The sequence below is a fragment of the Opisthorchis viverrini genome, assembly GCF_000715545.1.
Source record: "Opisthorchis viverrini unplaced genomic scaffold opera_v5_1, whole genome shotgun sequence".
Classification (NCBI taxonomy): Eukaryota; Metazoa; Platyhelminthes; class Trematoda; order Opisthorchiida; family Opisthorchiidae; genus Opisthorchis; species Opisthorchis viverrini.
Window position 1 is genome coordinate 4,348,074 of NW_008751657.1, and position 23,751 is coordinate 4,371,824.

The window sequence follows — 23,751 nt, forward strand, 5'->3', positions numbered from 1 at the left end:
GTGCTCAATGGAGATGGCACTAAGCAACGAAAACGCCTTTGAGACATCCAATGGCAATCATCAAACTGATAAAGGTTTAGGGTGGAGTTAAGGTACGCTATGGGTCTGAACGATTAAACAAGTTACGCTTACCGCCTTTCTGCAGGTACCGCATATGATCCACAAAAAAAGTGAGGAGCTCCGACGAAGTTGGTGGGCCGTCCGCTGAGAGGATGGTAAGAAAACAAATAGTAATGAGATTTATCCATGAAAGCCCTGTGGAAGATGGAGAAATCACCACAGATCCTCTGCATGTCCTCGGTGAATGCAGCACAACATATAAACATCGAGCAGCACAAGCAACTCAGACCGCAGTTCACATCCTCAAGAACAGTATGTGGTCAGATCCCGCTTTCCATTAGCAGAAGACCCATGCATTACCCGTACAAAACGTTCCGGGTCGAACAACCACCCAATCCGTCTGGGGCGAATCTTGGTCGAAGGGGTGATTGCTGAGATCCCAGAAAGTATCCAGATCAACAGATCCAAGGCGTTATTGGCAAGTTAGTCACTAAGCTACCGAGACAAAGGTTATCACCGAACAGCCGTGGTCCCAGAAAGTGTTCAGCAGTTTAGCTCCAGGTAGCTCAACCTCATAACGATTTCATCTTCTTCAAGTTACACTATCAGTTGCTTCACATATCATTTACGGATGGGTTGAGATGATGGCTTATCCGACTCCCCTAAACAGGCAATCGATGGTCTGCGAAACCTGACCGGACACCTACTTTTGCCCTTCAATTCAATGATAACATCTCCATCAAACGAACGCAGTGGACGAAACCCTTGAGACTTTAAAAGGATAATTAGATGCATGCATCTGCCTATTGTAACATTCATTCCGGACGGTACTTGGGTGTTTAAAAGTATAGAAGTTAAGTCACTATCAATCACTATCAATCAGCTACCGCGATCATGGCCATCATCATTCAATCATGGCACTCCTGAACATCTCGCAGTCAAACAACACGCGTGAGGCACGAGGGTTGAGACAATGCCTGGCAAGCCGAATCTACATAAGAAGATAATAAAGTAGTCCCTGTGAAATTCTGAGTTATGTTAGGGTGAGGTGTAAACGTAAAAATAGATAGAAAACAAACAAACAAAAAGGCAACAACTACTTCCATTAGGAAGGCATAAAAACCTAAAGGATAAACTCACATGTTGATCGTCTGGGAGATTCGATCCCAAACTCCAAGTAACGTGCCGTCGCTGTAGCCGATGTAGCAAGTATTCGCGGGTTGAACCTGGGGACTACTGAATTTCTCTTCTGATAAAGGCTGAATACTGTGTCTGTAGTGGACATTTGACCATGGTAGACGGCATGTTGTACATTCACCATCTCCTCCATGCATAATGTCACCACAGCATCCTCAAAACCACCCATCTTACGCAGACCCACACGGTCCAAAATGATGCCATTGAAAAGCAACAAGGGTGGAGCATTTTCTATAGTACTCAACCCAGAACGACTCAAAAACTCATGGTGAAGCTAAAAATAAGCAATGATGAATTCTCAATCAGAAGTCTGAATACACTGATGGGAAATCGGATATGGTAAATGACTGTGGTGCATCAGGATATGGAGATTATTGGAAACGGTTAATTCAAACAAGCGACCTTGAGCAAAATCGCAGTTGTATGTGGTTGAACAGTGTCCAGAAAAACGAAGATTGAAGCCTATAACCTTAAGCTTCCGTGGTTCGAAATAATGATAATTTGGTTGAATGCAGATCAGGTGACTGTAGATTTGTTCACCGCAATTTGTTTGCAAACGTTTTGTCGCCCGTCGTGGAGGGAGCACCAGTGTAATTCCGGATACTCAATATGCGAAGTGAGCGCGTCACCATCTGCAACTGGGGATTGTCAAGCGTCCGTGGACCTACCTGGCTGGGAAGTCCTGACAGGATGGCTAACCGATCTATATAACCAGGATAGTCACTGGTCCGAGGCGTCGAGTAAAGTAGTTACACCTCTCAAGCGTGAACACGTTCGCACGTTCAAACGTGATAATCCAAGTACGTACAGCATGAGCTGATGAGATGTCATATGTCCGGAGTTCAAACCGCAAGCACAACCGAGGATATGCAAGACTGATGAGTGCCAATAGAGACAAAATTCAAACGCAGTGTCCCTTCCTTCTTGGTGCAGACACCAGAAAAATTGCGCCAGGGCAGAATTGTTCAAACAAGTTATATCATAATGGGAAGCCATAGTTGACGATTCTCACGAGCGAAATTCAGTCCCATTTTCCAATGGACGGCTATGGTACTTACTTCACGTGAGTTTCGTGACCTGCCGAGTTATAGATGCTCATGAGTTAAACGAATAATATGTGCATTTGTCTGTAGTATGTACTCTATCGTAAAGATTATTTCACACGGATGAGTACGGTAACTATCTTGTGAATCTGTTGTACATTGGTGGGACTACATTTTCATCTGGACCTTTTCGGGAAAAGATATGAAAAAGTCAACCAAACTAGACAAGTAGTGTGACAGATCGAAGCAGGGACCTCACCCACGTGAAACAGGTGGCTATTCATGAATGTGCTAGGGTCCCTTCGAGCAGTCCTTTGCCAAGAAAATGCAATGCGATATCCCGGATATCGTATCAACTTAAATAGATGTTTTTGTGCAGCACAATCATAAAAAAGGAATTCACTTGAGATATCTCGTCTGCATGAAGGTGATGTGCAAATCTATGCTTCGTATGCTGATGGTGCCGAAAATATGCCGCGAATAGCCGGTAGCTGAGCCCTAGTTAAATTGGAGGCAGAGTAGAAATGAAGCAGACACAATGTAGCAGACAGTATTGTCAGTTCCGATCAGATTAAGAACGTTGAAAGGCGATAGAGGAGCGAGCATTCCGGTATCGGACTCCATGTTTAAAAAATTAGTATTGATACCTTACATGAATCATACTAACCCAGGTTACTGATGGGCTGTTAGGTTGTCGTATTTGTTTTACATACTGTCGCTTCTGTTTTTCCTACTTATCTTATGTGGACTTCGACTGATAGTCCATAATATGGAAACTTAAATATTTTCGTGTTGAACTTGGCCAACCGCAAATTCTTATTTCGGTCAACATTTTGATTGATTATTCCCCGAAGAAAATGTTGGCCTACAATGGAACATTGAGAATGGGGACGGATATGCAATCTCCTGTCGCCGACGAACCGCGTGACCAAGTTCGTTTCTTTTAGTTACCGTAGCCCATGTGGCGTGCGGTTGATCCTTAGGCGGAACAAGTTCTCCGCACAAGACCGTCGGTTAGGGGAGGGAAATGAAAAAACAAGTAGGATTTGTATCTATGTCTGACCTAACAAAGTTGGAAATCCGCGATACTACTCTTTAAGTCTGCTTGAAAACAACTACCTCATTTTAAGTAGCATTCAAATCATACTTCCACTGTCTTACTTCAGCAGCCCGCTGTTTTTATGGCGTATACTTATGCTGTTTTTACGAAATCCTAACAGGATTTTCTCGAAAGAGATAATTCCAGGCTTGTTTTGCGAATTCTCCATAAATACCCACAAGAAAATCAGATCGCATCACCACTATCAACAAAACAGACACCCGCAGCAGTTTTAGAGTGATGATTTAGTGTCACGCTATCTCAAAGGTTTCAAGTAGAAAAAGAAAAGGGTAGATAGGGACTTGTCTGGTGTTAGCCTATCGCGAGCCTTCGCCAACATACGCTCAATCGGATAGCCTGGATAAGAATGACAGTATAAACGCCACTGACATCTGATGGCTGTCATTTCCCACTACGCCTCCGGTCAGGTGCAAGGGATCTAAGGACCCTACCTCGGATGGTGGAGCGCATTAACAACACCCAAGCTCTTCGTGCTCTCTTTCAAACCCCTCTACCACACTGTCCGTCTAGCAGCCTCCGCCATTGTGAAGGAGGCACAAAGAACACTAAGTGTTTAGACAGACGACGATTTAGCATGCGTAGCACATAGCCGGGTCACCGTAGTCGATGATGTTCGATGTTGCACGGGAATGAAGTGTCTGCTGTACAACCATTCACTTTGTTGTGAATTCTCTGGCGCCATCCAATACCAGAACCGATTCCAGGACACTTCAGATCATTCATCCACAGGGGTCAAATCTCACACACAGAACACCTTGGCCCGTACCCCACATGTGCAATTCCTGGGACCCAATGATATGCCATTTTTGCGTCACAATGACGCAAGTTGGCAAACGTAATTCAGGTCCTTATGATTTGTCCATCACGTAAATTTTTATCGGAGCTAACAGAACTATTAGATTGTGTAAACCTTGCCACAACCTACCGTGCTTCATACTGAAGTGCAAGTGTTCTGAGATAGCATATTCTGCAGTACAACTTTGCGTTTTGAGGGCGCAAAGCGCGCGCCTAAAGATGGAGGTGAAAGGGCTAGTTTTTATAACAACACTTGTGCTTTCTGCTCATTTTTGAAGATGAATATCGTTCAGCTGTAGCACCCTTTCAATGCACTACTGCAATTCCACCCGAAGGTCGCTCGAGGGCTGGGATACTGCCAGGTTGCCCAAGCCTAGGCAGAGGAAGTCGAGGGGCAGAGGTCGGGTTCGAACCACGAACCTTCCTGACAGTAAATTCGCGCTCTAACCACTTGGACCATCTCGCACCAATGAAGATGAAGATGAATATATCGTAGTCCGAATAATTCAGACTAACAGGACTTTCAACAACAACAGTCTAGAATGAGAAAGTTCTTAGACCTGCCGTCGTTAGCCTCATTGATTGGAAGAGCATGCCTATTGTTCCGTGGATTAGTGCATATCCCCGGCAAATCACCAGGTAGCAATGCGTTAAATTTTTCATGGATCCGCACTTTCTAAGAACTGCAACATTTACATCGTATTGCATGTGCTTCGAATGAGGCTCACGATGCATCATGGTCTGAATGTCAGCGGAGACCGTATTTGACTAGTTCAGTAGCAGAAAGCGACTTCTCATGTTCGTGAGTAGTGTTTTCCCTCGAGAAAACGGTACTCATAGTTTGAGAGTGCGGTCCAAAAGCGTGCGACATCGGGTATCCGGATACCAAACAAAATAATCATACACTACTGAAACGATTCGAGTAGCGAAGTGGATGTGTTGAATTTCCTCTTATTGGTCATTCTGACAGCCCTTCCATTATTCGAATAAAATGATACGCTAATGTAGTAAAATCTTTTGTTTGGATTTTTCAGTGGTATCTACTAAATGTTGCGCCTTCTATCCCCGTTACTCTAAACGCCTGTTGCCAACCATCGCACACCTCTGTTTATCGAGTACACGAAATTACAGTAGTTTCCTATACATAAATCTGTTAAGGAATATATTCATACCTGAATTTCTGTTAGTAATGCCGTTTTCGCCAAGAAAAATTTGATATGCTATAGTAGCATAGGAGCGAAAAACATTAGGGATGTAGGCGTTTAACTGTCCATCGTATAAACCACCAATCACTGTTTTCATAGAGTAGGGTGCACGAGAAAACACGGGAGTCTGACTAATCAGTAAATTGAGTAAATTGAGATCATTCTGATTACTGTAAGGAAAGAAGAACGAAAGAGATCAAAGAACCCCGACCGGATAGCTTAGAAGTGCAATCCACATTCGGTTCTTACCGGTTGGCTAATGGCGTCTCTCCTCGGATCAGTATGGTCGGGCTATTGTTCAGTTAGATGCAGTATATACTGGCCTACCACGCGTGCATTTTTATTTATTCATAGAAAAAAAACTGCGGCACATTAACATACAAGAGGATCTAAGAGGTAGCGCGAACCCTGCTGATATTTGAGGAATGAGATGTCGCAGTTCTCATCAGCTCCAATTAACTAACCTCCCATCACCACCAACTCCGCAAAGTATCGTTGTTTTTGCAAGCGGATCAGTAAGTGAATTAAAAACTCACATGCAGCTGAGAGTCGTATTCGCTTGCACCTGCCTCCGGAGAGATGATCTCTTCGACGTCAGCGTTGGGAAAGAGCTTTTCAAACCGCTGTTGTATGAATTTGATGGTCAGTTCCTTTTTAGTACGTTCGGCTTCAGAATAGAGCTCCGTGAGGAAAGATAATGCGGTCATCGGTCCAGGTGATCCTAGACCAGAAACGCCTACAGGTAATGGGGATTCACCAAAGTGTGACACGGTAGACGATATGTAGGTAAACATTCGCACCAAAATCAAACTGACAGACTTGACAGAAGAGTCAACCGACCAGAGGAGCCCAAACCTGCACAGAAAAGAAAGGGGAATTGATTAGATGGCAGCAAGAGAAACAGACATTTGCGATAGCACTGTCAGCTCGGGGGCTTCATTTTCAGTTGATCACGTATGTGTTCGTCAAGGTTGGTAACTGATTTACAAACCCCTCATCGCCATTCGATGGGACACCATCAGGCCGTGCTAACGATTACTCCTTGAATGGTGACGAAACGGTTGTTCGGTGAACAAATCAATAGCCGCCTGATCAACTACCAGATATTCACTATCCTCCCAGTATCCACACAAAGTGAACGTGATCATTGGTGGCAGTATGAGATCAAAATATCATCGTAAGCAGCTCCAGACACCCAAATAGGTTCCCAGTGGATTCTGGTCGCACTCCTTCGCCAATGAATCAGGCCAGATGCTTACTTCAACAGTCTTACATGTGAGCGAAATACGGGAAGATTCATAACCTACCTTGATGCGGGATGTTGTGTCCCACATCAGTCATTACAGGAAATTTGCTTCGGACAGCTCAGCGATCGAGACGCGGACTTACTAAGCAGAAGTTTCGTAGTTCGAACCCAAACTCAGCACCTCGACTGCCGCTGCCTAGGCCTAGGTAACCTGGCAGCATCTTAGTCCTCGTGTTTCCTTCGGGCGGTGTGGGAGCTACACACCGAACGAGTGTTGTAACTGAACGATTAATAGTACCATTAGTTAGTGTATATCGGTTCGAAAAATAATAAATAATAAATACTTACAGATATAAATAATAATCCAGGAGAACGAACAGAAAAAATAAGACAAAAGGGGACATGTGTAGTGATCACTTCAGTCTTGCGGGCTGGTCCACCACCATCCTTAGGTTATACGCATCCGTGTGATTCCTCTACATAACACTTGTGCTCGAGTCGGACGTCAATTCGTCTGAATAAAACACCTTGATTGTTTTACTACGCAGTTCCCTGAACCCAATCAACCGCTTGCTTGCCCAGTGAAAATCTCACTTTTGTCTAAGCAAATAGCTCGGGCGGTTTTCCGATCGAAGTGGCCAACCCTTGACTTGGCAGAGGAGTATGAAGGAGATCACAAAACGCTTGGGTGCTGTCGGTGCTACTCGCCTTCCAGGATGGGTACCGCGTGATTCCCACTGTGCCTGGTTGGAGACACTACAAGATATGGCTGCCAACCGATGTCAGTGGCGTTCTTGTTGTCAGTTTCTATCCAGATTGCCTTAGGTATATGCACCTCGGAATGATTGTAGTAAGCTAGCACCAAGTCCCTTCCCCGTTCACCTTTATTCTTTTCTTTACAATAAGGATTTCAAATAAATCATGGTTGTACGGCAGTGAAGCATCGGTGTTGAACACTGATGTCATGCTGTCGATGATGGTGATGATTTCCGACCGAATAACAACTGAACATAGACGCTTAATGACGAACTTTAATTATAGACCAAGGTAACTGTCTGAATTAGTTCGGACATATAAAACCTCCCACATAGGATACTTTTTACTCAAGTTACTATATTGTCATAATCAGCCACCAAATAGAAATGAGACTAGTAACTAACCTTCTAGAGTGGATGTTGAGCACCGCCTATTGTCCAACCGTTAAACGAAGCAAAGTAGTTACACTAACGGGGTCTGAAGGAACCGACGTTTCCTTCTTCCACCAAGATACTGCCGACCGCAGCAAACGCAGGTCCCAACTATTCTCAAAAAGTGATAATGTTATTACCACAACCGCCAATAATGCTACCTTAGTACAGACCGCTGAACAACATTGATTGGGATTCCGCATTTCTTTGTGTTGAACTGATAAATTTACGTACGACAGCTAAAGACGAACAGGACATTGATATAACCAACTAACGATTCAATGACTGGATGTTAGTACGATGGCCTCTGGTACTCAAATAACAAGAGAAATAAAAATTGAAATCGTGTCAATTTCACTAGGCCTTTCAAAAGTCACACCATGATAAGGCTTCTCGATAAGGTAACACGTAAGGTCGTTTGGAATAAACAGGATAAACGAACTGGATCACGTTGTTCTGCATCACCCATAGCACGATTCAGTCTCCCTTGTTTTCTACTGTTATACTGATCTTTGCAACCTTAAGTTTTGGTAGAAGACCAATTGATGAAAAAAGAACAACAAGATGTACGGAAGATAATACGGTACACTTTCTATAACCCACCGAATGGCAATCCTGTGTAGCAGGAAAGATTCAGCCAAGCGAATTATCTCTTGACATTCGGTTGATCCTGGATCAAGCACGAGAATGATGTTATATAGATTTCTTCGAATTCTCCGAATTCCACCGGAGAAATCTGGAATGAAAAGCATTTGTAGTGAATCCGGCCAGGTGGCATAGGCTGAATCCGATTCCAAGTTGTTCAAGTACATTACAGGGCTGTTGGATAGATCGAGGACAAAACGTCCGGACAAACTGTATCGTAGACCCGGGACAGCTGCGCTGTTCGTATCAGAGATCGATTGACTGAAGCTTCCCGTCATGGTAAGTAATTCAGAAATTCGACCCGCCTGAAAGCGACAGGCAAACGGAAAAAAGTTCAATTGGGGGGCAAACAGCTTAATCAGACAAAAGTGAGTCCCAACATTAAGTAACGGACCAAGGAACTTGAGCGGACTACCAGACAAGCAACTCACTAATCTGCCAATTGGGCCCCGAAATAAACAAATGTATTACCAAGAACAGCTTGTTTACAAGTGAGTATATCACACTGTTGTGTAATCAGCCCCGGAAGAGAAGCCACCCCACTGAAGAACCCAAGACGAAGCCCTCCGTTAATCACTACTCAATATGCAATCCATTCCAAAATAGTCAATTAAGAGAGACAAAATTCCCACATATTTCGATGGTTCTTGTTGGTTGACGCTGCGTGTTACGCTGACTTCCACAGTCAGGTGTGGTTGAGGGAACTGTGGAAGACAATGAAAGTTAACCTTAGACAAACTGGTAGGAGATACGTGCGACTTAAAAGGCTGAGCAAAGAGAGAAGTGTTTACTATGGCAGATAAATGCACCAGTACATCCTCAGGAACAAAGATGCTAACCTACGTTTAATACAAAGACGAAAACGTAGATTTGTTCGTAACAGCTATACGTCTCAACGCCCAGTGGTCAGAGCTACACACACCAGGCCCAGATGAAGAATCCTAAGAATGTTCCTGAACAGCACGCGTAGATACACAGCCTAAAGGATGGAGAAGTATGCAAGAAGCTGTCTGGTAGATGCAGTCGGTCCTGGATAAAACGAAACCCTTTGTTCCTTCACCCATATTGCGGCTCGATTGACGGACTCGGAAAGATGATCACCTGCTGAGTGTTCGAGATTTACAACATCAGTATCTTTCAGGAAATGTGACACTGACAGAAGAACAAACATAGATCATTTCCAGATCACAAATAAATGTGACCAATTCTCAATAAGACGTCCAAGTACATATGAAGAGACAAACTCTATGAACGGGAACCACGTGAGATCATGTCCTTCGCAAATCAACAGATTATGGTTGGTTATGAGTTGCACTCACGGATGATAAGCAACTTGAGGACCAACGTCGTTATTCATTTCTAGCTCACCACTGTTTTAGTATTCGTGGCCTATACTCTGGCCAGGAATGCTAAGATAAGTGGTCCGAAAAATTGCATACTATGATCCTCATGACCTTAGCAGTCAGTACAAGTAGCAAGGATAGTTTAAACTGTTCGGGGTTTTTCTAACATCCCACTTTTCATACTTACCATGATTGCTTAACTTACAGGGATCCAGACATCCACACAATTAGCACGCTCACTCCCAGAGTACTGTGAGAGCCCCATTTTCCCAAGTCTATTTACGCTACGTGGACAGATGGGTTCTGCGCATGGTAGCCGAAAAAATAACGAGGGAATAACACACTGAACCAACACGAGGGTATGAAGGCCGCCTCGGTGCATGCGTAACGTGCGTGAGCAAAATGTACGAACCTAGCCGGAGTGTTCTGAGCTCATTCAAGTGAGCCGAAAGATCATAAAAAGTCAGAATCTGCAAGAGGAACCAGTTGCAACCTCAGAGGTGCAACTCAGAGTCGGCGATTTTAAATACAAGTTTCGATCGCGGATTCGTGAGATGTGCGCTGCTGATGGCTCTAAAATAAATGAAACGAAAAGTGCAGCGATCATCGGCCTTTCACCGTAGGATGACTTCACTTCCAGGATGAAGCCTCAGTCAAACTGTATGAGTAGTGGTGTGAAGCGTTGGTGTCATTTTTGGCTTTTATTGATAGACTTGATACCATTTTTTTCGGCACATCATTATTGACAGCATGACATCGGTGATCAGTATTGATACTCCGCTGCCGCACAACCATCATTTATTTAAAGGCTTTATTCTGAAGAAAATAATAAAGGTGGACGGGGAAGGGACTTAGTGCAAACCTATCACAACTCGTCCGGAGTGTCTACACCCCGAGACACTTACTCAGGCAATCTGGGGAGAAACTGACAACAAGAACGATATTTACATCAGTTAGCAGCCATATCTTGCAGCACCGTGGGGATCTCGCGGTCTCCATCCCGGAAGTCAAGTGGCACCGACAGCACCCAAACGTCTTGTGATCTCTTTTATACCCCTCTGCCAGATCAAGGGTTGGCAATCACTCTGAATTGGGCATGGAAAAAGGCACTCTTTGGAAAACGATGGTTCGTCATGCACAAAACATGACCTAACAGACGCAGCTTCTGGAAGTCTCTGTTGCTTTCTAATCGCGTCGTTGCTGATTCCCCGACACCAACTTAAATGAGCTATGGTTCTGAGACAACGATTGCCGAACGCCTGGAGGCGTCTAAGTTCCGCTGCTCGAACAGGCCAAGCCTCATAGCCATACAACAAAACAGCCCGCATTGTAGTCTGATACGCCCGTCCCTTGAGATACAAGGATGTATCGCTCTGACGCTATGGATGTCTCCGAGCCCTGCAGATTCGTCCATTAACTTCACTAGCACAGCCCCAATTCATACCCAACACCACCCATTCTGACAATAATTATGGCCATCCAGCGCTTTGTGTTTTGAACCCCTGCGCAAGCAGCGTTGATGAACCTCAACAAAGCTGCTCATTGCTTCGTTGATCAGAATTCCCTGAAACTTCAATGAACTTCAAGTATCTACGTGCCGTGGTGGGAATTAATAACCGGTTGATAACATGGTGCTACAAGAGGTAGATTTTTATTTGTTACATGATGCACTGGAAGTAAGCAGAAGAATCTGAGTGCAAAACCACTCAGCACTGACTCACCGGTACTCCAAGGTTGTAGAGACGAGACATGGCCTTTAATTCATGACGCAATAAATCCAAAAGGGCGAAAACATCTACTGTTGGTGATAGGAGTAGGCCATTGATAAACCACGTTGTCTGACCGGGTTGGATTTCAGCAGCACTGAGCAAGAGTTGATTGTTGGCAACCTCTGAACGTAGACCTGAGTCCACGGTCATCGATACCAGTCGGCTATTAAGGACAAACGAAGGTAAACAAGAGGTAATTAGATATCATCCTGTATTATACGCTGTTTTCTACACTGTATTCGTTCGCTAACAGTTTGGATAGTTCCAAAGGGCTATACAGTTGTCCCCGTACCGCGCAAGCAAGAAGGTAGCTTCGAAATATCACGGATGTGAGACGGGGCAATAAAACCCTTGTGGACAGGGATGGTGTTTTCGAGAAAAATGCAGTTTTGTATGATCAAAGGATACCGTCGTTTTCCTACAACCGATCGAAGATAGTCAATTCGCCATTCTCAATAACTTGACTGCAGAGTCATTCCCACGGAAGTTCCGACAGATACATGACATTCATGGGTAAACTGCAGAAGTTCGGATCAGTGCAAACACATGAATGCCACAAAAAATCATTACCATGTGGAAAGCTAATGCTAGTGAGCCTGCAACTGGAAATTGATTATGGGTGTAGCTCCCTATCACTAACTTCTTAGACACTGCTGATAGGACGAAGTTACACACCGATGTCCTGAATTATTCACCTGGGACATGTCAGGACATTTCGGGTAACATGTATCTTTCGCCTTATTTTGTAATAATAATAATAACAATAAAGAGATCTCACCCGGCACGTGATGGGAGGTTTTGGGTAATATCACGAAGGGCTGCCAATCCTGGATGAAGGACTGATCCAGTGTCAGATCCAGCCTGACGAGAGGCATCCACAATGGCTTGACTAGCCTGTAGGTTCAGCTCACGAAACTGCCACACCTTCAATGGCCGAAGCTCTTCGTCTGTGCTCAGCAAGTACTTGTGGTATTCCCTCAGCTGGGAGTCCAAGTCAGGGTGATTCAATCTGAGTTGGGTGAAGTTAAAACCTTGAACAATCGCGTCTTCTGGTGCTTCAAGCGCTTCTTTGTTTGAACTCTTTTCTTGGGAGAACAAATAAAACCGTGATAAAAACATTATAAGTGGGCTGAACAAAGAAACGATGATCCAAACCGCAAACCGCTTAAGAGACAACGAAGTAAAAGTCCCCCATAGATGACGGGAGTGTTCACTTAAAACAAGTGGACACCAAACATGACGTTTAAACACAAAGCTGTTACGTGGGTAAAAATGCGATAGCGCTTGGATTGCGGTCATGCTTGGTGGTGGGCTGACTGAACTCGACGGGCTTGTGGCGAAGGTTTCGAGCTAAACCATTTCAAAAAGTGATCAACAACAAAAAAGAAGCCGGCGAATACAAGTTGACACTGCGGATGACAACATCATGCAAGTACCGGCAGTATTACTGCACTAGCTACGAGAAACGCTCCCACTCGACGTTGGAGGAAACTAGCACTGAGTGACGAAAGTCAAGTTACCATTACAGAGGCGGGAAACACTTAAAAAGGAAATTCATTGTCATATGTGGAAAGTTTAAAGCAAAAACACAGCGTAGTGGAATAAGACGTGTCGGTTGCCGTATGCAACCCTTTTCAATGATTTCTACATTCAATTGAATGTGGATCAAGCGCAGCATTATTTGGGACCGCTGTCAATGCTTTCCCTCAGACAAGATTTGATGGCACACTTATAATCCAATCGGAATTCAAGTCGCACGTGGAACAGCTGACGCACTATGGATCAATACACAAACGAACTGTGTCGACCGTAGTGACGGAGGCAGCATCCCGTCGATCTAGCTTGGGCTTTCTGCACCTTAGTAGGCATCGTGATCAGAGGTCGAGCAGAAATTTCAACAATAACGCAGCACCGCTAGCACAACGACAAACGAAGGAACATCCCAGTCAGAGTACACATAATAACGCGTACAGAGCTAACACACGCTGACACGCATCTGACAACCAATTTGATAGCGGACCCAAATTACGCTGGACTTGACTCGTATTCCAGTGAATGTAGAAATCCTCAAAAAAAAGGTTAGCCACGGCAACCGAAACGTCAGATTGTAACATCTTATTCCACTACATAGTGTTCTGACGTTAAACTTTCCATATACACATTATACAGCGCTCAATCCGTCTAACAAGATACGAGCCGAGTTGTTGTCCAGAGGCCAGCTGCCCCTAATAGTCGAACAGCACGTCGATTGGACGGATGTGCCACATGCGGGCTAAGGAACAAATGAAGCCATGCCCCGATTGGTCAGAATGCCAGCCAATCTAGATCCAGCATCTTTAGCTCGACGCTTCTCGTCCCCTCACGGAGATTCTAGCACAAACCTGTGGAACATTCTGTGATTACCCAAAAAATACAGTTGTAGCCTTTGTCTCCATAAAGGGCTGTCTGAAGCTACTGTGCCTTTTGATATACTATAGTGGGCGGAGTAGAAAGCTAAGGACCGACGCAGAGTTGCACGACCGTTCAGCAAGTCACAACACCCGTGGTTGTTTTTCTTTATTAGGTAGGAACCTTTGGGATCTTGAAGTAGAGCGAGGCCTGTATTTAAGTTCATCTATGGCCTAAGTCGGATGTGTTATCACAGAATTTATAAGGGATAGAAATCTCCTGTTTCTGGTTTATGTCCATAGGCAATTGCTCAAGCTTTTTTTCCCAATTCATGATGTTAAAACCGTTGTCTTGGGTTGAGTTGCAGACATTTTGATAAATTACACACATTGCCAGTTATTTATCTGGGTTGTGGTTGGAACAAATGAAGACGAGGCGCCATGGAAAAATTATTGCGGAGAGAAACAGACTAGCGTGAGTGCGCGGTCGAGAGCAATATACGTAACACAAGAAGATAACATTTTTCAGGAGTATGCACTGACCTTCAACCTTTGTATCATCCATGGCTTTATATTCCGTACTTTTCAATGCCAGTTCGACACCGTATCCACTCAGCACAGCTTTGTTTTTACTAGGAAACTGTAAGATTCGAACGCAAAAGTAACGGGGGAACACAGGAACCAGGACAGTATAAGGTCAGCGACGACAGAACTTGAATGACAGCAATAATTTGAACTTGAGCACAACGGATTAACCCGTATTGGACTGAGAAACCCAACTGTGTGACTGGAAGAAATGTACAATGTGTACCGTGCCCGAAAGGTGCTGGTGCTTGCAACTTTCCCTCAGAATTTGAGTGGCTCTGATAAGTAATTCATACGCAGTAGTAACTAAGATAGGACTTAAAAGTGAGGTGGCATGGAACAAATCCAAAGCGAGTAAAGCTGAGTGATATCATGATTGAGCATTGTGTATTAGACTGTAGTGGTGTGCTGAGACGTCAAAAGTTGCAAAATCAGAATGTGGATTTACTAACTCATGAAACTGAGTGGGAGAACAGCATGAAAGCAACTTGTCCTATTTGGAGAGGACGATTACATCAGAAGAGAAAACAAGACAATAATCCCTCGGAGAATGCAAATGATGGAAGCTGGAATAAAATGGGTTGCTGCTTGACATCCAAGTCGATTAGCCGCATTGATAACCTCCTCAAAACATCCCTGCCAATCATTTGAATCGCGGTATTCATTCGCAAAAATAATGTTCCATTCATTTGCGGTGTTTACTCAGTACCATGCCTCAACAATCCGCCCTATAGGCTTCCTAGCTTTCCGAGTTTCAATATGCTGTCAGAACTCAATAGCTTTGAAGATACAAAAAAAGTATGGCACTACAGGCACCAACAGCAGAACTGACCATGAGCCCAACGACTGACCTGGACAAAACTCACCCTTGGTTATCATATGAGTTGATTTCGCAATAGTACCGCGACGTTCCCAGGGGTAACCAAAACTGTTAGCAAAATGGTACTGCAATCGAATGAGAAGCTAATATAGCCTTGTCATGGAGTATGGAAACATGAAGTGAACAGGAAAATATTTACATCCAAAGATGCCTACGTATGAGCCAATATCGCGAGTGTTAAATTTAACCAGACCACATAAAAGATGAGCTACTAACCTTCTTGAAGTGTCTGAACACATAAGAACAGAGACCTTTCTCGGTCAGAGATTTCAAGTGCTTGTGCCAGGTATAAAAGTCTGGCTTCCCGAGATCTCCATAGAGGACGACTGTAGGTGGAGTTCTGGTAGGTTTAGCCCCATTCGACCGAAACGTCTTCTCGCGTGATAAGGTAACTGAGATAGTGCCTGAAGTGAAAAATACACATAAAAAAGATTCAGCACCAAGATAGTTTCAGTTAGACCCTTCGGATATCAGAGCAGATTCAGACAACGCACAATCGAACCACATAAAATGCTCCCGCAACATGCACCAGTGTCTGAACTATACAGAGCGATGGTCGGAACCTGTGGTATGTGATCGCTGCGGGACCAATTTCGTTCGCTGTTAGACTTATCACTTTCAGAAAACAGAGTGAAGCAAACTGGTGTTGATCACAACGCAAGTCCATCATCGTACACTGAGAATTCAATGACTAAACTTGAGGAAATTTAGTGGACGTAATCCGGCTTGTGTTCAACGTGCTTGGCAAGCTATGAGTCAGTATGATCAAATCAGGGTCGATTTTAATTGGGTAACCGGTTCACTGTACTCTCGAATGGTCAAGCAAAGGACGAAATAAATGTAAGCATCATTGGTGCTAGAAGACCGTTTCCCCAGTCTCAGAGAACACTGTGGAGGGGAAGCAAGGTTAGCTCACACATAAAAGTTCACCATTGACCTAGCGTTACATCAGCTGTGGAAACTGACCAGTATTAACTAGAGAGCCCTAGAAACCCCAAGTAAATGACTGCTAGCACGGGACAAAAGAATTCCTGACCTCAGTCAACAAATTCAGTCCGATAACGTACTACAACGTCAAAATAGCTAAGTAGCCAAGTGGATCATCATCCTAACATGAATGGCACTGCCGTCTACGTGTGCAGCTAAAAATATGGCTCAGTATTGTCCAGAGTGTTATGAAACGTTGAGTCAAGGATATGTTTAAGGTGTCCTCCACTAGGACAGAAACTAGACACGGCTCCTGGATCGCTTCAACCAGTGACGCCAGCGAGGCTGCTCATCTTCCCGTGACAAATAGATGTCGTGAATAAAGTCGGTACGGTACCCCAAAGAGGGACCGACTACCGCTTTTTCCCGTGGTCATCTCCCTTGGAAAGACTACTGTATGCATTGTATGCATTGTGTTCGTGCACTATGGTTCTAATAAAGGGTGCAACCAGGCACCTCATGAAATCAGACGCTGTTGAATCTACACAAAATTCGGAAGCCTATGACGCACACAAATTTCCAAAAGTTATGTGAGATGTATCAAGTAAGTCCAATATGAATGGTATTACTAACGGAGCTCACAGACTGCTACAAGTGTTCAGCTAGGAAATAGTGAAAAATGGTGCAATCACCTGATTCAACCGGTCCTTCATTTGCCTTCTCTAGAGCTCGTGACAGTTCTGCAATATCACAGACAACTTCGGCACCAACTTGGGCCCAGGAAGACCCTGACATGCAACTGACCAAGCGGTCGACGGCACTCTGCTGTGAGCAGTTGAAAATCTGGCTTGCACTAGTGATAGCTAACTGTTGCATCATTTCCACAGATGGAGAATAAGTGCGCGAAGACAAAAATAAACGGAAGAGTTGCCTCTGTTTGGTCCTGACTTGATCACTTGTCTTCCCACCACTGCCGAGGGCATCAAGGACAAGGTTTTCCAGCTGAACATACGTGTCCACATCAACGAGGAATTCAGAAGTCCCCGCATTTGTAATTGCTGTCTGCCAGTGATGTGAGCTAACAACTGGTTCCAAAATATCGACAAACTTCCAAAAGCTGTCTGTAGATTCCTCAGCCACGTATTCACTAAAACAGAAACCAATTGCACAGTCGAAAATAGCAAGGGTAGGGTAAAGGGCTAAAGTGAACAGAAAGTCTAATAGTGCGAACACCATTGGAAGGATGCAATTAGATACTTGGAAAGCAGCACCAATGCGTCTACGTTAAAATGTGAACAAACTTAAAAAGTTACTCATCTGATGAAAGTAGACAGCAACCGAACACGTATATCTGTAAAATGTCATTATCTACCCATGTGTAAATGCAGTGTACCTCGTGGGACTTCTGCTCACAAAAACGAAAATAAAATACATCATCAAATCAGTCCATCGGTCCTATCAGTAACGCGATAATAGGAAATATAGTGCTGAGAACGGCACCAGGATATCTCATAAATACCAAACGAAGGACAGTGTCGCACATTGTGTCATCAATCACATGAGAATCCAGTCGAGTCCACGAGACTCCTTCGGCAAACGAATGCAACTACTATTCCGTCCTTCCGCTAAAAAAGCAGACATGATTCGCCCGAGCACGAAACTTCTGGGGTTTCTTTGCTATTTCGCATGCGGATAAGAATAGGAAATCTGACAAAGACTGCGTGAGAGCGCGCTTGTGTTAGGAACAGTCCGACTAACAAAGACTAAAATTTCGTGCATATCTCACAGTCGTAGACAACAGTATAGCTTTTGGCATACCTGTACAACAGAGTAGTTTACATAACATGCACATAGAAAACTTCATACGTGCTGCGAGGGAACTCGGTGTGATAGTATGCTCCAAGTGCTCCCAATCGGGCCGAGAAATGGATTGCAAATTTGGCTAACCAGCAGCTCCGAGCGACGGAACAGAAACCAGCTGCTGATGTAGTGAGAGGCGTGGATGACTGTTTTGTGCAGTTGAAACCATACATTCACTTGCGTGTTCATGGTAGTGACTGCTCAGTACCACCGTTCGTGTATCGGGGTGTCAACATCAGACATTTGAACACCGGGCAGGTGACACCACACACCTAGCAGAGCAAGGGCTGGTGAGGACACAATCAACTCAACAACTCAAGAAGTCGAAAAGCTCCAACAAACTTGAAGTGTGGGAGAACGAAGAAGTGTGGTGGAATCAGTCTCGTGCTCCATGCTGATTGTTCGAACCGAACCTTGTCACGTGGAATTAGCAACGAGACTATATTGCAAGGTGGACCGGGTGAACTGAAGTCTAATTGTGAGGTTTGCAGGCAACTGAATGTGCTGCACCAGGCCGCCTCATGTTTCGGTTGCTACGATATTCGAGATATCGCGATACATGTATATTCATAATGCATTACTCATAAGGTTGCTGAAAATTCTTTGACAGCCCACGACCGGTTTCGCCTTTCTCGGGGCTCATCAGGCAGGCGCAGTTCCCGGGTTTTCGTCAACCTTATGTTCTTGAAACCAAATTGCACGAAATTAGCGAAATACACTCATTTGCAAATCAATTTGGTTTTCACGAGAGACTCAACTGAATTTCTCGTTTATGATATTCTTCAACTGAATGTGCTGGTCCTGTTTATCACAAGGTGTGATTCCTTAAATTGGCCCAAAGTTGACTTTCTCTATTATCACCTTATTGATGAATCCGAGTGAAATACGGTTTTCATTTGTCTTTGGAAGTTCGATACATATTACTTATCAACGCCTCGGTGAGCTATTGTGGCTTCAATTGTTACCCACACTAAGGAAGCTGTTTGAATCAATTAAGTATTAATCACAGACGAGTTGCTCCGTGCGATGGATAGAATCCCCTACCTCGGTAGTTCCATCAGCCCCTGCGGACCGACGAAATACATCACTTCATGAATCCGGAAGGTTGTGATGGCCTTTTCTGACTTCCAACACTTATGGTGGCGTTAGTTTTGGGGAGAGGCAACTCACTCACGATGACTGAGCGAGATATGCTCCATAGAATAAGCTAACAGATGATCATCAGCCTCTTGAATATCGTTTTCTCAGCTCTGTGCTGGAACAAAACGACCTAAAGACAATTCTATAATTCCAAAATGAAGCGTAAAAGCAACTACCACTAAAATCAGCCGTTAGCAACTGCTATCTTCCAGGAGGGGACCTTAGGACTGAACGCCAGTGATAGGGAGAAATGACAGAAATGATCCAATTAAGCAGCGACTGGCTCATGTGCATTAAAGCTGACGTCTAGGTAGAGTAGGACAACCTGGCATTAATGATCGCTTTAAGCAGTTGCCTCCGGTGTATGACTAGTCTTCCATCAATCTCCTTGATCCAAGTAAACGAAACTGCAGCAATATCAACCAGCATAAATTGTCACACGATCTACAGCTGATAAACTGAACTGGACTGGATCACCGCCCATTTATTGAGCGTTGGTGAAAAGGGCTTATTTCCCAAGCAGAGTGACAATTACGAATAAGATGAGCACAGTTCTCCCTCTCAGAGAGTAGCCAGCCAAAAATGTGCTCTTCTTGGAGGGAGCCAAAAACAAATATAGTCATGAGGGCACCAAAACGTTCTCACACGCCTGTGGCAAACATCCAGATAAGAAATATGACTGGCAAAAATAGCCGACAAGTTTACCATTGGCAAGCTGCGCATAGTTTCGCATAAGAATCTATCAAAACATTGTTAGGAAAACTAATTCCAGAACAAATCCACTTTGTTAACGATTTGTCTTGTACACCGAAACATTGTTTCCACATTTCAGCCTCTCACAGACATCCTATTGGACTGTTAGCTCTTTCTATATTCTGGTTCAGTTGAATTCCATATCGCGGAACGATCCACTTGTTTGCAGTATAACTTCCTCGAAGTTGTCTGTCTTCTCCATTCCTGTGAACTAACGAGTCTGATTGATACCATATCAAAGGGAACATAACGAAACTATCATGGGACGACAGGCGACATATATAGCGCACACGATTTTCCGTCATTGTGGTTCCTAGCCTGTGTGTAACGTGATGAAGTCGATAATGAACACAGAATACTGTTCATAGACAGTTCAAGCCAGTAATTCAGAGTTATTCATGTTCCAAGTATTTTCTGAGAGTTGTGGCTTCCGTACTGTCCTCACGCGTATTGTTCCCTGAAAATGGGACATTTCTTTTTCATTTACAATGGCAATACGTAGGAGCACTTACCGAAGGATGCGAGATCCTACGGAATGACTGCACTTGGACGTGGGCAGCAAATTTAAAGAACAGAGCTGAGTGCGTGAATACAACAGCACTGTTGACTTCATAATTTAGCCATATCGACGAGTCTTCCACTCTCCACCCTGGCACACGGTATTAACCAGCCTAAGCTAGTGAGAAGCTGTTGGTAGTTTCTTGCAAGGCCATAATCTGTCCCCTTTTTTTCTTCACCAACAACCCCGCGACACCCTTAGTCACGGGCATGAGCAACCCGTGCCCATAAGCGGAAGTGGTGCCGTTTATCAGTGTCAGACAAGTCTCCAAATAACATACGACCAATTACAGCTACCACAACACATGTATGATGCTTGGTACTAAGTAGAAAGTGGATATCTGCCTTCCATCCTCCGCGCAGTGAGAAAAATTCACATCCATGCAAGAGCATCAATCGCACCAGGGTCGCGCAGAATTGAAAAGAAGAGGTAAAAGTATCTGACACCGGCCTCAGTAGTAAATCAGGGGAAAATTCTCCGCGAATGTTGGGGCGTGGTGAATATCTTTGTTAATTGGGAATCAGCACGAAACAGACGAGCCAACTCAGTGAACCGTTGCTTTGAAACCAAAGGAAGTGAGGATTATTACTCATCTCTACGTATGACAATGTTCAGGAAGTCTCAGAAGGTGAGCATGTGATCCGAGCGTCTACGATGGGTACGGAATTCCATGTGACTTTCACGGCTTCTTCGCCATCTGACTTTTGCAGGACGATGTGAGAATTTTTAAGGCAATCATAATAAGGCTGACCTAATCATGCCCTCGGCATTTGTCGTCCTTTCCACATTAATTTTATTAGATCTGTTATCTCACTGACAAACGCTGCTCTACCCTTAGTGAACACGGACTGCGTCCTCGGAGAGCGGTTGGCAGTTGACTGTCACTCCAATCCGAGTCGGTGATTTCAGCACTGTTTTTGGAGTGGAAAGTCAACTGAATTATACGTTATTGTTCTGACTAACGCTGTAAAGAGGCATTGTGGATGGATAATGGATCCACACATCCAAACACTTACTTGGACACCCTGGATAGGAACTGACAGCAGGAACGCCATTGATATCGATTAGCCGCCATATCTTCCAGCATCACCAACCATGAACGGGGGGTCACGTGGCCCCCACCTTGGAGGGTAAGTTGCACTAAAGGCATCCAAACTTTTTATGATCTCTCTTGCATCCCTCTGCCAGATGCATCTGCGCCAGAAAGACTGAACCCGTTACACATATATAAGAGCAATGAATAGCTACGGCAATCAATCCAGAAGGTGCAAAAGTTACCCCGCATCTGCAGAAAACAGAAGGCATCCCCTAGAGGTTACTTTGAGTACCTTATGTCGGCTCCTCATCCAGTCCCACAGGGGGAGCTAAAAACTTGCTAAAAGTCACAGGCAAAATAGACGTCAGGCGATCAGCCAAGTCTCAGTGAAAACGTGGTCGAAACGAAGAATAATAATAATGAAACACTTACCTGGCCTCAGATATGATGGATGTGTCGGACCATTGGGCTTGAAGGGTAACAGATAAGCGGTTGTTCTTGCAAACAACCACGTTCAGGAGTAAAACTAAACAAAGAAACAACTGCCCATGGGTCGCCATCTGCAAAACAAAATACATAATTGTTAGAAATCAGTTTCCGTAGAAATCGGCTTCAAAACGCCATCACTACATTTGACGACAAAAAATGTTAGGGAGCTGGTGCTTCAGTGGCATACAATCAAGTCAGTCTATTTAAATGAAGTCCGAAAACGTGGCTTTTCTTCTACCAGTTTATGTGCTCAAGAAGAGGATCTAGCAACGAGAGCAAGAAAGACGCGGATGAACAAACAAACAGTGATGAAAACAACCCGTGGGCGTATGAACAACTGGTTAGTGCACGAAAGCTTTGAAAACATGCCAAGAAAGACGCCATGCTAGAGACTGCAGTGTGGAAAGAAAGGTCCATGTTGTGAAAAATGAACTTGTCGTTCCAGGGTAGAACAAAGAAGGATAGAAGTCTTGCAAAATTTATTATAGACAGCAGCCTTATGGACTGAGTCCATGCAGGTCTTTGTCTCACCGAACAGCAAGCGATTTGCAAAAGGAAGGCAAAACAAAGAGAAAGGACAAAGTTGGTAATGATATGAATATAAAGGTCGGAATTAAAATAGAGTGAAAGGTTTGCAAAATCAACGTTTGTTTTGGGTTGCTCACTCAACCAAGACACAAAAGAGTTCAAAACAAAACTGAGAGTAAGCAGTCGGACCCATGATTTATCGGATGAATTATGAATCAGATGCCGGTATGCTTCGATTCGAAGGACCAACAAGTCGACAGCAACTATGAAAATATCAAATTCTATGTATTTATCGGCAACGTTTCCACACCGACCGCAAAATTCCATTTTTATGATATCATCTGTATACTTCGTGCAGAGTGTGGGTACCTCGGCACAGCAGTGAATGCACCTGAAAGTGTTCATTTACAAAATCCGCCTGGAGATCGCAAGGGGAGAAAATCAACTTATATTGAATGTAGATTGTACAGTCTGAAAGGGAAACAAAGATTAGATCAGTTCAGACAGCCATTTGATGCAGATCAAATACAGATCACAACTAAGGTTGTCATTAAAATGAGAAAGTTACTATAAAGATGAAAACGACCTCCTAATCTGTTATCTCAGAGATGGCTCAAATTCATGCATCCCAAACGGCATTAAACGGCGCAGCTTAAACAAGAAGTCCCCTTTATCTTTAATTTAAGGATTGTCAAGTAAAGGAGCAAGCGGGGATGGTTTTACTTCGCTACTTGTCATTTGGGGCATCCGCAGCAGGGCGGTCGGTACTTCGCTGAGAAAATCAGGGGGATAAGTACTGGGTGTAAAGTTTCATATACGTACGAGGAGTAAACAGTAAGGAATCACCGAACTCCGTGCATAAAGTGGATGTCCGAGGGGAGCAGCTATGATGGTAGCGTCGAATCCCGTGAGCAAAACAACTGGTGAGCGTCAAATAAGCACCGGATAGGTTCGGTGTAAGGTTCTTCCGAAAATGTTCATTCTAGCGAGACCAGAG

At 44.1% G+C, this 23,751-nt stretch overlaps 1 protein-coding gene across 1 annotated transcript in view; it reads right to left on the reverse strand.

Moving 5' to 3' along the window:
- T265_00067 (hypothetical protein) overlaps positions 1 to 21,841 on the reverse strand; it is a gene marked incomplete at both ends in the record, with an annotated part of 45,864 nt that extends 24,023 nt beyond the window's left edge. Inside the window, 10 exons of the mRNA XM_009163724.1 lie at positions 133 to 204; positions 1,201 to 1,531; positions 5,957 to 6,275; positions 8,457 to 8,803; positions 11,563 to 11,773; positions 12,389 to 12,695; positions 14,541 to 14,637; positions 15,679 to 15,866; positions 17,082 to 17,536; positions 21,718 to 21,841. Coding sequence (XP_009161988.1) covers positions 133 to 204; positions 1,201 to 1,531; positions 5,957 to 6,275; positions 8,457 to 8,803; positions 11,563 to 11,773; positions 12,389 to 12,695; positions 14,541 to 14,637; positions 15,679 to 15,866; positions 17,082 to 17,536; positions 21,718 to 21,788 — 2,398 coding nt within the window. The remainder of the gene's footprint in view (positions 1 to 132; positions 205 to 1,200; positions 1,532 to 5,956; positions 6,276 to 8,456; positions 8,804 to 11,562; positions 11,774 to 12,388; positions 12,696 to 14,540; positions 14,638 to 15,678; positions 15,867 to 17,081; positions 17,537 to 21,717) is intronic.
- Positions 21,842 to 23,751: the final 1,910 nt, after the last annotated feature.